General features: G+C 38.4%; 1 protein-coding gene across 1 annotated transcript in view; it reads right to left on the bottom strand.

Annotated features, from left to right (window-relative positions):
• The window catches only part of LOC124159071 (vacuolar protein sorting-associated protein 13D), a 101,203-nt gene extending 89,045 nt beyond the window's left edge, over nt 1-12,158 (bottom strand). Inside the window, exons 1-7 of the mRNA XM_046534587.1 lie at nt 12,056-12,158; nt 11,591-11,749; nt 11,239-11,429; nt 9,035-9,244; nt 4,320-4,574; nt 2,997-3,212; nt 1,641-2,095 (exon numbers count right to left, since the gene is read on the bottom strand). Of these exons, the coding sequence (XP_046390543.1) occupies nt 1,641-2,095; nt 2,997-3,212; nt 4,320-4,574; nt 9,035-9,244; nt 11,239-11,429; nt 11,591-11,693 (1,430 nt within the window). The 5' untranslated portion in view covers nt 11,694-11,749; nt 12,056-12,158. The remainder of the gene's footprint in view (nt 1-1,640; nt 2,096-2,996; nt 3,213-4,319; nt 4,575-9,034; nt 9,245-11,238; nt 11,430-11,590; nt 11,750-12,055) is intronic.
• Between the last annotated feature and the right edge of the window lie 3,187 nt (nt 12,159-15,345).

Below are 15,345 nucleotides of genomic sequence, written 5' to 3'. Positions count from 1 at the left end.
CTAGTATTTCAACGGTACGAAAAACTAGTAAGTACTGCAAGAAAAACTAGTAAGTACTAACTGAGTAACCAGGAAGTGCTAAGGAGAGTGGGAGAAAAGAGAAGCCTCCTAAAAACATTAAGCAGAAGAAGGGACAACTTAGTTGGCCACATTTTGAGGCTCTGATGAAGACAATCGTTGAAGGACAAGTGGAAGGGAAAAAGGGCAAGGGACGGCCCCGAATGAGTTATATAGGACAGGTTATAAAGGATGTAAAAGAGAATAAATATGTAGCTATGAAGAGATTAGCGGATAGGAGAGAGAAATGGAGAGCTGTGTCAAACCAATCTTAGGATTGTTGACTAATGATGATGATGACAAAAAACGATAATTACCAATGTGCAGTCAAAAGAAACAATGAAACAAATTTAGTTTTACCACTTCCTCTTTTCCTCAGAACTTAAAAGCTCCTAAAATTTAATTTCAGCTGATACCACACAGCAATTGTAACGAAAACATATCTGCCTGATTTTTCTCCATATTCATAATTCATTTCTATTTCAAGATTTAATAATCTCTGTTGCCAGAAAAATATCATAATAATTTTCATCATACAATTATTAAAGCTGTAATTAACATATTATTAGATATACATGAATGATGTATTATTACTTTTTTCTCTAAACAAAAAAATTATTTAGGAGCATAGGGTAAGTGGTATTCAAGAAATACCATTTGAAATAAGGTTTGCGAGAAATCTCATTTTGAAATTACCAGCCATTACACATGGTTGACTCGCTCAAAACAACTCCAACTAAATACTTTAGTTTTTATTTTGCAAAATCTTTATTTAGGCTAAAAGAAAGAAAAATATGTAATAAAAAAAACAGGTAATACATGCATTGATGATGAGCTGGTCTCTATTAGAAAAAGAGACAAGAATGTGTAATATTTCATTCCTGCCGTGCGAATAGAGGTGTAATTCACATTGATCGACTTGAGAAAATATTCCTCTGGACCAGGAATCTAACCACAGACTTTTGGCTTTCCGTGCCATTACACAAACCACCACGCTATCTAGGGTCCTGATTTACCATGGTAATTATACCAAGGCTCATGGTACTAAATGTTAGGCCCTTGTGGTCCATACAATGTATACAATAGCCATGGTAAATCCACAACCTGGATAGCGTATTGGTCTCCTCAGTGGCCCACAAAGCCATAGATCCATGGTTCGATTCCTGAGACAAAAATGATTTAAATTTTTCCAATTTTTTACAGCAACCGAAAAGTTTTATTCCATTCTTCACTGAATACTATTAACACTAGTTGTGCAAAAGACATTCGCAACCATCGAGAAAGCTTTAATGAAACTCCGGTAATTCAAAAATATTGATGTAGAAATATATATACTAGGTAAAAATTTTTTCCGGAGTCAGGATGCATTCCAATACCAAGAAACAGAAAATAACATCAATGACCGCAGAAAAAAATATGAATTATTGCCATAAAAATAAGAAACGAGAGCAAAGATTATCAATTTATTAAGAAAATGTCTTAATTCAATCGCTGAAAGGATGTAAGGCTTTCAGAAAATCACAGACTGCTAATTTTTCTTAATCATTCATTAGCAACCAATTTAGTTTCACCACTGTACTTACTGATGCTTTCCTTTAAGATGTGCTCCAGCAGACCCAGGAGAATCATTTGACCCTTGGCTGCTGGCATCCACCATCTTGGTTTCACTTTTTTCTTGTGCCACACGACTCATTGCAATTTCCCTCAACACACGTAATTCATCCAAACCCAACTCGACTTCCATTCTGTCCCTCAGCAATTTTGCTGGCAGAGGGAGGGATGATGGTGAACGAAGATGAGCTTCATAAGCATTCACATAAGCCACCAAGTCTCTAGCTCGGCCCAACAGAGACGGCCAGTTAGGACAAGAGCCTCTGTGTCGTCTGGCTTCTTCCGAGTGACACCGAGCTATATACGACCACCACTCCCGAGCACCACCATCCATTATTCCCACCACAGGTCTCCACTTGCGATAATGACGACTCTTGTCAATGGATTGCAGTCCGTGAAGGCAACTGACCATCTGACCATACTGGGACTGAGTAAACAAAAAATATAATTAATTCAATCAGAAGACAATAGGGTCAGCTTTTACACCTTAATTGTATTGATAGTATCTATTGAGAAAAATATTGCCAAATCCCATTCTTAGCCTTTTGAAACAAGCCTGGGAATCCACGATGATGCACACATAGCATCAGCTGCACCTTGTAGAGGCCGCAAGCCCAATGACAAGGGAAAAGGTTTAGTATCCCACTGAGTTTGGCTCCCAAGTCTACCAAAACTACAGTCCAGCCGCCGAGAGTTGTCCGATGACAGTTAGAAGGGGTAGGGGGCAAGGTTGCCAGGTAAGCAAAGGAAACACCCATGTTGCTTGTAAACAAAAGGGTTCCGTGAGGAAAGGAGCCGGAAGGGACGACATTAGTGAAGGACTCAAAGGAAGAATCCATACGGGCCATGGAAGAATCCATTGTTTTTTGGTTCTAAGAAAGGGCTTGTTTTGGTGGTTCAGGCGTTTTTCGGTGGTTATTAATGCATGTGACAACGTTGTATGACTAGGCGAGGGTGTGAGGTGCGTTTGGAGGACAGCGATTGGCTGCAAACCGTGCTGGCGGAGGGTTCTTCACCCCTCCCTTTTATCTGTCATCGGACAACTCTCGCCGGCCGGACTGTATTTGTGGCAATGTGAGTGCCAAAGAGTAACTGGAGTCCTCGGACTACAGATGCTTAAGGTTAGGGAATCAATTCAATTTACAAAAACTACCCACAAGAATTATTGTTAGTGGATGGGAAAGAGGAATGGAGAGCTGCATAAAAGCAATCTTGGAATTGTTGTCTAATGATGATTATGATCCACAAAATGGTAAAACAGACTCATGAGTTAGTAAGCCAAAACAGAGAACAGAAAACCTTGCTCACTGAATAACAATCTTACTTACATCGGTCAAAGAAAGAGGCACTTCTCCCAGCTGTAGATCACAAACGTATCTTGGTTGGGATCGGGACCTCAGAGGTCTCTCCGAACGATCCCTCCGTACAAGTGCTCTTCCTGATACAGGAGATAATATATATTCATGTGATGAGGGTGCACTACTTGGTTTTTTGCTTTCATTGTCAGCTGCTTTAATGTTAGCTGGAGCTATGTGCATAGCGATCTGAGGAAAAATAAATACAAAATAAATTTCTTACCTATGATTAGATTAGCTTTGGAACAAATTTTAGTAAAAAAACAAATTTTTAGAATATCTACTCTATACTACTATATTCTATCTAACTATACTACTATGATCTCCTTAAACACTAATGCTTCTAACTTCCTTCGTCATCCAATCCTATAAGTCCCAGTACCAGTTTATGAAAACTTCCCCACACCAACTTTGTATCAACCCATTACATGATTAGTATTCATGCCCAGTTTAATAGGAACCCCCTTTATATATTTGAACTTTGACAATAATGCCAAGATGGAGAAACCATTAAAAGGAGAGTGAGATAATGGTGGGAAGGGATACACTTCTTAGTGTGTATTACGGGGAATTTTATTCCCATATCCTAGAGAGCATAATTTTTTGGGGTTCCTCTCATCTTAATTCATTCTGCATTTTCCATCTTCAAAAAAAGGCTGTCAGAATCATAGCCCAAAAACCATACAGACATTCATGCAGACCCTTTTTCAAGGGGCTGCACCTTCTAGCAGTTCCTTGCATTTACATAATGATCACAGTGTTGAACATCAAATCGAATACATATAGGTAGCTTTCCCCTTAATAGTGACCATCACACGAAGTGCAAACACGATATACACTACACAAATATATGAACAAACTTTAACAAACCAGGCCCTAGGGAAATGGGGATACAACTGCACAACAAACTTCATTCTGATATTGAAAATATTAAAAAATTTAATACCTTTAAAATGCAATTAAAAAGGTCCCTTCTACTAGGATCCTATTATTCTTTGGAGGAATATTAATGTGAGTAAAGGAAGGGCTTGATGAAATGTTTAAAATGTGTTTTTTTTAGATGTTAATTATGCGTGATATATGTTTAGACTGATTTATTATGTATAGTTAAGTAACTTGTGTTTATGATTGACATGCCTCATATTATTGGACAAATGTACCTTGGTTTTTGGGCAAATAAAACCTATCATTATTATCATTATTGGTAAGTTTAATTTTATTTTACTAGTAAATAGAAAGTATTCCAACTCCCTTTTATCCGAAATAATTACTGGATCTATGTATATGTTTCCTTACCGCTAATTCCCCGAGGGAAAGGTCTCCAAGAAGAGAGGCATGGGTGTCCCAATACAGAGCCAGAGCCTGCAGTTCAACCAGCTTGAAGGTTGCCCCAGATGAAGCCTCCCCAGCAGCCGTGTAGTGGGGATTTCCACCAGAATCACAGCTTTGGGCAGTAAGAGAGGCCACAGTAACCCCGACAGCAAATGGGGGTTCTCCAGGTGGAAGGGTCACCTCATCTTCATAGCGTATATGAACATCATGGATTTTAAGCTGTTAAGTAGATAGCAAAATAATTTTAATGATCAAGATACAGTTGAAAATAATGTATGCTCTGGACCTAATAAAAAAAACAGCCCCTCGACTTTTCAGGCTCAAAAAATTGTGAGAGAAGAAATACATGTGTCTACTAATATTCATCATAAATGGTCAACAATCCAAAGATTGGTTTGATACTCCACTCAATTCTTCCATCAGATAATCTTTTCACACCATTGTATTTCTTCTCTTTCACATCCTTCATTACTAATAATACAGAATGAAATTCAAGATTACTTATAGGTTTCTCCAAGATTTTTGAAGAGGCACATCAAATTATTTTCAATTTCCATTTTCTTAGAAACGTGGAGTCACACGTTTGGCTAAAATAAATTCGAAAAATCGAAAAATGAGGACCACCCTAATGAAGCTTAGATTAATGTACAGTGGAAGCCCCTTATAACGAGTACGGGATATAGCGACAAGCTCGAATTAGCGACAGCTACCCAAGGAACCATTTTAAACCCTATGATTTATATGTAAAATAAATTCGTATTAGCGATAATGGCTCGATTCCTCTCTTGCGCCATTCGTAATTACGACAGGTTGACTTTTTGACCACGTGCCACATCTCTGGAATTCAATGCTTTTAAAACGGCATTTTTTCCGCCAACGTCGACGTCTACATGTTCCGTATTCTCCTATTCTTCTTTCCTTAATAAATTTTTCGAGTACACATTTCATTGCTCTTTTGTCATCTCCCTCCCGCGCCTCCGCAGTGAGGTTAAAAATTATTCCGCCCGTCTGCTAGCACCATGGCTAGTAAACGCAAGTCCTTGGATTTAAAAACCAAAATGAGAATTATTTCAGATTGTGAAAGTGGAGTGTGTTCAAAGAGTGAAATAGCGAGGCGATTTGGAATTAATACATCGACATTGTTCACTATTTTATATTAAAAAAAAAACAAATTCGTTCGGCAGTGCTTAGAGAAGGGCGTCCAAGCACTCAAAAACACCTGCGGCCCGGAGAGCATCCGCAGCTAGTAACTGCTCTTTTCTCGTGGTTTTGCCAGCAAAGAGCCGCAGGGATTCCTATCACCGGCCCAATGATGAAGGCTAAAGCTGAGTATTTGTGTGAGAGGCTTGGTGGATGGATGGTTTGCACGATTTAAAAATAGGAAGGGGATATCCCTTCACAAACTATCCGGTGAATCATCAAGTGTTGACGTTAATGCTGTGGAAGGCTGGGCTCCGGTCCTTAAAGACTATTTGGACAATTACAGCCCCTGCGATATTTACAACGCGGATGAGACGGGCATATATTTTAACCATCTCCCGGACAAAACTCTCGCCACTCGAACGGACCCCTGCAAAGGAGGGAAGTAAAGACCGCGTAACTGTTCTTTTATGCGCCAATATGGATGGTTCAGATAAGTTAAAACCGTTCGTGGTGGGGAAATCCGCCCATCCCCGATGTTTTAAGGGAGTTAAAACTCTCCCTTGCACTTACGAAGCAAATAAAAATGCTTGGATGACGGCTGCTATCTTCACGCAGTGGTTACGAGCGTTTGATGCCAGGATTGGTGGAAGGAATAAAAAAGTACTATTATTCATTGACAATTGCCCAGCCCACCCACCAATAGAACTAAGAAACGTTAAAATTGTGTTATTGCCGCATAACACTACGAGCGTTCTTCAGTTCCAGTCAGCATTCCTATCAAAAAGTGTGCGCTACTGCCGCTAGAGGTCTCCACGTCCGCTGATATTGCGTCTGATTGCGTGAATCTCTACGAAACATAAATATTGCTAACAGACAGACAAAGAGTGGACTTCATTTATCATTTGACCTTCTATTTATTTGAAACAGTTTTAAACCTTTCCACCGAAGATAATTGATATGACTAATATGCTTTTAGATGCCGTAATGCTGTTCGGTTTCATGATTCCGATAGCATTTGAGTCGGCTGTTTTGAAACACGATAGTAAACCATTCATACAGGCAGACTTGAAGCATAAGAAGATTACTTCCACCTTCATTCCGCCGTTAACCTGAAAAAGATAGAATCGTGATGCTCATGCGGAACCCTAAAATTTTATCACGCTCCTTTCGTCACCCAATTGCAGTAGCCACCCATCATTTTCATTACTACTCGGAAAGATAGAAGGTATGAATTTTTGAACAGATTCCGAAGTTTTAGCATTTAATAGTCTGATGCATAGCCATAACTGGTAGTTATGACATGTATATTTGGAGCATCCAAGAAATAAGGATAATAACAGCTCATAATGCACAGTTCAGTACGAGTGAGTCTGAAGCTGGGACTTTTAAAATCGACTTCTTAATGCCTCGGCATATAGCATCCTGCATAATTACATATGATTTGATCATATATTGCAAGTGAATATGATCATTAGTGAATTAAATGTTCAAAATAATGATTTAAAACGGCTATCATGCTGCAATTTTCGCCTCTCGGCAGAAACAGCCGTGGTGACGCCTGATGAGTGATTTTTTTGTGACGATGTAATTGCATTCGGTAACAACGACAACTCACTATAGCGACAGATTTCTCTGTTCCCAACAGCTGTCGTTATAAGGGGCTTCCACTGTATTTACACTGAAAATATGCATTCTGGACAATCTCACCTGAGATTAGGGGGGTGAGGGTTGAGCCAAATCTCATGATATCTCAATAAGGGGGGAAGGGAGGGTCCAAAAATCACCTCACGAAATAAATGGACCCCCCCCAACTTCAATTCCCTATAAGCCCTGCGACCTATTCAATTCCATTTAGAATATTACTGCCTCTTGGTTAGCAAATACAGTAGAAGATCAATGATCCGGATATCATAATAATGGAATGATATACACAACGTATGGTTTTCCAGAGTTTTCCAAAATTTCTACTTTTGAAGTTGCATCGCCTAAAATATAACTATCTAAGTGGTTTAATTGCCGTCTCAGAGACTGGCTGTCTTCATGCCAATCCCACGAGAGCTAGTCATCTAATATTCTATTTCCTTCAACAAAATATTTTATTAAATGACTTAGGATACCTAGATGTTGTGATTTCACGCAACAGAATTCATGGTAAAAGGGTACCATGTCCATTCCTCGAACCTTACTTAATTAGGAGAGGAATAAGGAAGTGGGTTGAAGTTTACAATGTGCGTGACGCACGCCCAAATTATTTAAAATCTATCCACAGAGATCTGCAGTTTCATGAAAAATGTATGGCACATGAAAGATTATTGTTTATTTTACACCTTGACATAAGATTGCCTACTTTTCCAGACATTGAGCTCCAACCATCATGAAGAGGAATTCTAACATCCTCTTTCATCTAAATGCATTCATTTTGCAGCGGGGAGAATCAGACCTTTGTTTAACCCATTAGTGCATAGTGTCCGATATATCAGACGTGTGCCATGTCTCACATAAATACTTCTCTAGTCGATAAATTCAGTGAGTCAACTAAAATATAAGCGGGTGGGTGAAGGCAGATATCCATTTGAACTTAATACAGTATTAAAATGTAGCGCAAGTCAACTGGAGCCCATAACAAAATAAAATGCACACGTCCGATATATCAGACGCTATGCACTATGGGTTAAAACACATTTCTTTAGATGATGGTATCCTGAGTGAAACCTCTCTTTTCCGATCAGAAGTTCGTCTTTTTTTGAAAATCCACGAGTGTTATGGCCAGTTGGTTCAAGTGCAGAGCATTACAGTAGTTTTGATATTGAATACATATGTTAATCCCTTTTCACAATTAGATGATCTCAAAACATTTTTAAACCTTCTTAATGGCCCGTGCTTGAAACCTCCGATTGAGATAAAGAGTTCAATGATAGGAGTGAAAGGCCACCCTGCATTATGATCTTGAGTTGGTCCTTAGGCAGGCGACCCCCGCCACAAAGTCTGCCTCTTGAAATGCCTCTCTTCACATGAGTCATGCGGAGTAGTCAAAGATTGTTTATGAAGTTAAAGCAAAGTAGTTTGTCCAAAATATTTACTATCTTCACACTTATAAAATTAGCTGCAACTTATGATATTAAATTTAAGAGTTAAAATTCACAATTGGTATTATTTATGGTAGGGTATTCGAAGTAGAATAACCTTCAACAAGAGGATTTGAAGGTTACCGATAAGTTTATGTTATTACTCATGAAAATGACATGCAATTTCCGGAAGATGCACATTGACAAATGTGGAGGGGCAAAATATTGATCTTCTAGTGGGATTGTAAAAAATTTCCCCCATTTTCCTACCATTTACAGGTGGCCTCATCAAAATTATTATCATGACTTTTGCCTTTGTGATTTACAGACAAAGAACATTTTTAAATGTTCTAAATCCTTTTTTAATCACATCTTTAATGATGATATGAATTTGATGTTTTTTTCTGGCATTGGCAGGTCTGAACAATATAAATATTATACATATAAAGGAAAGCATTGTTATTAATTAACCTGTAAATTTTCAATGATGTTGGTCATCAAGCTTGTTCCATAACTCAGCCAGGACAAGTAGCTACTGGAATAATAGCTACTCCCTCCGGACATGCTGGGAGATGTTGAACTACTGCCAGCCTCTTGGGTTGCTCTCCACCGGGCCTCCAGCACATCTAGTCGGGCCATCTTGTCTTCCTGTGCTGCTTGCTCCTCAGCTTCTTCATCGTACTGATTTAATGAATTTGGAAAAAAATACAATTAATACTTTTGGAACATGAACAGATTATTTTATATATATTTATTATCTTACTTCTTGATACATACATCCATTAACTTGCAATAACAAATCTCCAGTCAATTAAATTTTCAATTACTTTTTTTAACAGCCGAATCCTATCTTTGAATGACTACTTTTAACCGCCAAATCACTGAATCCTTTCACTCATTGTTCCATGGGTATAATATGGATCAGGGTATGTGCCCTACAAAACATGGTGCTAACCCAGTATTTACAATTGATTCAATTTTCACACCAGAAACTAATATTTAGGAGCCATTAATACAGCAGGGCCTGATGTGGAAAACTCATGTCAATTTTGATACAGGTCCAACAAAGAAATAGGGTGGTTTCCTATTATTTTTTTATTGCCTATATCGGAAGATTATTACTCCTGGAGTACGTATTTCACGCTTTTAGATTTTTAAATGACGATATCTATTTTTCGCGATTAAATGAAAAGTGAAAATTTTCAAGCGCGCGAAAACGCGACGGGTAAGGAAATCTCTCCGTGTGACGTATTTCTGGTTCCCCCTCCCGCCTTGTGAGGTGACCTTGATCGAGGCTCTGAGCGCTGATAGGACGCAGGATGCTAGAGGTTAGCTGAGTACCTTGCTGTCTGGTAGCGCTTGGCTTAAAAAAGGTTTATTAATACCTTATCAAACGAAGAAAACTTTCCGACCTTAGCCAGTTTTAATAGGTGATTATTAAGACATGTTTCCCTGAGCTCTGCGCCTCATGCATGCATTGGTAATCTCAGACGATGTATAACTCCTATCTAGTCGTATAGAAACTAGGTCCCTGTGACGTCACGTGGAGTGGCATCGCATGGGCGCCAATCTGGCCCTTTTCAAATGAGGATAAAAATGGACCATTGCCATTCGTCTAAACAGTTATAAAACGAAATAATTTGTATATTATGAATACAGTAATAGTGGGTAACAAATCGCAATCAATGCCTTTCGGTTTCTTTGATGAAGGAAACTACCCTATTGTCAGAATAGGTTTCCACAGACTGCAAGTTAATCTAAGCACCAGATATGAAAACACTAATGCAATTACCTACTTTGAAACTGCATCTAATGTATCAAAAATATCATTTTAACATAATCAAACATGTGATACAGAGCCTGTCAGCATTGGGAATCCAAGTAATCCCTTAACTGTTAAAATCATTGCAACAAAGTTATCGGCCTCAAGGTAGTCCCACACACCTCACACTCTCACAATATTAGCTGTTCAATTGTGTTCATGCAGTAGCCTTCATTTACAATAGGATCGGATGAAAAATTTTAACGATTAATGGGTTTGACAACCACATAAACATGGCAATGTATTCAGTGGCTATGAAATGCATCCGTGTGACTAACAGAAGAGGTGTGATTCTGATTAACTGAAGATAAGATTGACAACAATTACTATCAGAAAGTGGCTGAATGTGCCACATAAAATGTGTTCCCAAATATATTGCACCAAGTGACTTGAGTGGCAACCTGCCATAACGAAGCTATCAGCTCTAGGAGAGCAATGACACAGGATTTTGGTGTCCCGAATATTCTGATTAAGACAAGACATTGTAACCAAAAAGCAAATCCTTCAATAATATCTCACTTCTCCTAATTCTATGGCTCTATCATGTAATTTCTTAAGCCATTACGACTGCACAGACTGAAAATGTATTATTTAGGGTCAATAGGCATATTGAAGTCAATGTTAGCTTTTGAAAATTAATAATAAAAATAAAGTGCAGCTTCAAATAGTCATTTACAGGAATCTCCTCCAACTTACACTGCCACTGGAAGAATATGATGCCATTATCTCTTCAAGACCAATGTTAGGTGATGATTTGTCATTAAGCACCATTTGAAATAATGATTACAAAAAACTATAATCAAATTAGGCACAGTATACCAAGGATTGGACACAATAAAACTCTTTACATTACCTCAGATAGTCTCACAGGTCCGGCCACCAAATATAGTTGTTCAATTAGAATAACCCAGGGAGCACTTCTTATTTTCCTCACAGGAATTTGCAACTTAACTTTGCCCACAAATCCAGCCCTTACTTGTATGGGCAAACCCAGTTGCCTTAAAGCATCTTTTTTCAGCGGCAAATTTTCAAGTTCAACCTCACCTAAAAGAAAACAAAGAATATATAGGTTGCTTTAATTGCCAATAAGTTTAACACACATATAAACAAGGCAGTAAAAAGCAGAGAAAGAAACTTTCGTTATGTTATAGCTAGATGTCCAATATTTAATTCCAAATATAACCAATGTAAAATAAACTACATACCTTGCAATAGTGCAATGCTTAACTGATCGGTATTCAAGTTTTCCACATATTTACCAAGGTAGTTATTTAGCACCCAAGCCACTAGCCCTTCTAGGCCTAACATTTCTAACACACGTCACAGCCAAATCATAATCAAATCTTGATATTCATGAAGGCATTCTGAAATAATGAAAACAACTTCTTAAGTCCAATGATTTCTCACGCAAGTTTTGATATAGAACGACCCACGGTCAGCACTCCCTTCATTATTCATATAGATAAAATAGTGATTGAATTAAGAAAGAAAATGTAACTGATTGATTAAATACGATCTCGCCTAAATGGGAACAGATAAAAACAGCCAAATTACGTGCAATTCAACTCATTGACCGTAATTAAAAAGAGATGCAAAAACTGCTATTCACGTCTCCCACACTTTAACCCCGTAAAAGGCGTTTGCATGATATTAAAACGTCACTTTCAAACCTTTTTTATTGTATGACATCATTGTTGGGGCACATATTTACATTTCATATATCTGGTAGGAGACCTCAGTGCACATTTCACAAAAGACACATACATATGAAAACCTACGTGCGCAAGTGCGCAATAATAACATACAACTGACGATATTCATGTACTGCGTGTGTTACATCTTGATTAGAAGCATAAATTTAAAATTAACGCAAATCAGTGGCAATTATTCACGGCAATTTATATTTCTCATTCGACATTAGCGATTCTAGATGCGTCACACGTAAGATATACATGTATTTATGAAGACACGGGAGAGGTGATGAAAGAATTAATAATAGAAGTCACTCAGTTTCGCTCTCACGGTAAAGAGCTCACCCGTTTCCGAGCGCATTGATGTCCACTCAGAGAATGAATACATCAGCCGGCTTATATTTTCACGGCCACGCAAATTTGACCTTTCCGAGGCCGGTTAATGACGGAGTGGGAAAGGGAGCGAATCGAGCGAATATAACGGGGTGACGAGAGGTTGGGGGGTTGGGTGACTTAGCGATGACGTCATCTACATATACTTTTCATAGGGGATCACGATAACGATATATACGTTTTGGCAGTTTTGTAGATATCCATCGTATTCTGTGTGTTCTTGAACAAACTATTTACAACTTCATTATATTATCTCATACATGAGGTTTGTGCTATATCAACTAAATTTCTCTAGGGTCATTGTTGGCTTAATATTTGTCAAAGAGCAATAACTTCACTTTAATAGTTTAATATTGCCTACAGAACTGGTTTTTTTTAGAATTGAACCACCTTAAAATGACCTTCAGCCAATGGATATTGGAATTGTCACGTGACACTTATATGGCCCTAAGCGAGGGATTTTACATAGGAGAAAAATGCTAAAGAGGAGAAGCCCAGTCTGCAAAGAAGCTGACCCTGAGCTCTCCTTCATCCCAATGTCCATCACATTTTTAATAGGCCATTTTCCTACCAGATTATATGAATAACTTCCTAAAATGACATTTAAACCACCCAAAATTAAGAACATTCTACACATTGCTGCACGGGAAATTTACAAACAATAAAACGGATGCAATTAATCTACCACATACCACGCAATTACTATATAGCATCCAGTGCGAACAGTTGAATCATGTCTGTAAGGGCATTAAAGCTGAATTAGGGTCTTTCACCTGGAGAAGTCAGGGATGACTGTACCTCAATCTTGGGGCCGCTGAATGCAGTGGTGCAGCAAGGGGGGGGGGGGGGGTTTGGGGGATAAAACAAAAACCCCCCCCCCCCCAGAGCTCAGAGAAATTTTTAAGTTTAATCCATTTTACTTAATTGGATTGATATTACTATAATAGAATAGTGTAAGGATTAATAAAATATCCCTCAGAAAGCTGTTAAACTCACCATTTATCTTAAAATTGCGCAATTTATTAATCTCGCACCTACCGCTTATACTGGTGGGTATTCCATACTCCCACACATCCAGGTTATAGATGCACCTGAACCCCCCCCCCCCCCCCAGACTTAATTCCTGGCTGTGCCCCTGGCTGAATGCACTTCAAAGAGAAAAAAGTTTTTGCCCTAGCAAATAGGGCTACAAGGACAGGATTTTCAAAGAGGCTGTAGAAATTAAATAGGGAAAAACAAGACCTAGAATAGAGACCACTACTACCAGCTCAACAACGCTAAAAAACTGACAATGACTGGGAAAGAACAATAAGGGCAGACCAATCACTTGATGGATGGAAATCGTGTATTAATTATTAATACAACTGCTCTGAAAAAAATTATCCCTGAAGATGACAGCAAACCACGTCACTGAAACATTGTCATAGGTGAATTTGATGGGGGAAGGGAGGAGGGCACATGCCCGATCCAGATGCTTCAAAAATAGGCAAGACTTTTGATACAAATTATCATTACATTCGTTTTATTTTGTGTACCTCATTTTTTTAATTTCATATTTATAACTTTCATATCAAAATAAAGAGAATATTTTCTACAGTAATTGTTGTATTTTGTTTTCAATCTCGATATGAGAAGACCTCTCAGATCACCCACCGAATCAATCTGCTCATCTAGGAGTCAAAAAATACGAATGCACTCAGCTGGCAATAGCAAGAGCATAATCACTCACCTCCGAAGCTCGGAGAATTGGAAGTGAGTGTTTATGCTTCCGCTACTGCCACCTGAGCACATTCATATTGTTTGGCTTCCCGATGAATGGATTTGATTCGGTGGGCGATTGTTGAGTGCTTTTGCAGTGGAAGGATTGGTATCACTTTTATGTGCAATAAATAAATTCAGACATTAAGAATTAAATAAAGAATAATTATACAGGGAAGTACCAGAGTATGAATCCCGATAAGCTTCCCGATGAGGAGGGAGGTAGATAGAGCTGGTAGTTGCTTGGATCAAGATAAATAAGAAGCATTTTTACAAGCCAGGGAATCTCCAAAGTCCCACCATTGATTTTCACACCGGTAGTTTATACTTCATAGAAAATACTCCCAGAGGGAATAAATACCTTTCCTTTGACATTGTTTGAAACAGCATTTAAGTACAGCATTCATGATAGTGACTCTTCTGCAATACCAGAGACCATTGTGCCCTAAGGCTTCATGCCGCCATAAAATCCTCTCTTCTGATAGGTACTATCCACTCCGCCTCACAGAATTTCTTTTTTTGCTGACATCATTATTTGCATCAATTAACTCATTCAATGACTTCATCCAGTGCTCTTTCTACTCTTCCTTCACAACTATTTTTTATAGGCCCTCAAATACATCCTATAATAAATGACTGATTATTTATTGCTGGTCTCTACTTTCCTTCACAGCTCCATTAAGACTTGTGTTCTCCAGCTCATATTTCACCACCCTCATGAGCTTGCTTGACCTTAGACGTAAACCTGCCGCACCAAATCTCCAAAGCCTTAAAAAAACACTCCCAAACGGGTCTTCCTTACTCTCATGCTCATCCCTGCAATAAGTATATTTTTTCATAGAATGACTTTTCTGTGAATATGTATTCACTTTGTATAAACACTTAGTAAAAGGCAAAACAGTATTTGAAGGGTTAATAATATAGCTCCGTGACCTTGTACAGTAGCAGATTAAGGTGAGGAGTAGGCGATTCCACCCCATTATTTCTGGAAAAATTGGAAATGTGACCTTAATGGTGGCTTTCCAATGAAATTTTTCATTTCAACATGTAACCAACAATGATTAAAATTAATTGATATCTTTAAGCCACTTCTTGCATATCAGACCTCAGGTCCACAT

The sequence above is a fragment of the Ischnura elegans genome, chromosome 5 (genome assembly GCF_921293095.1).
Source record: "Ischnura elegans chromosome 5, ioIscEleg1.1, whole genome shotgun sequence".
NCBI lineage: Eukaryota > Metazoa > Arthropoda > Insecta > Odonata > Coenagrionidae > Ischnura > Ischnura elegans.
This window is presented reverse-complemented; position numbering and strand designations above follow the sequence as displayed.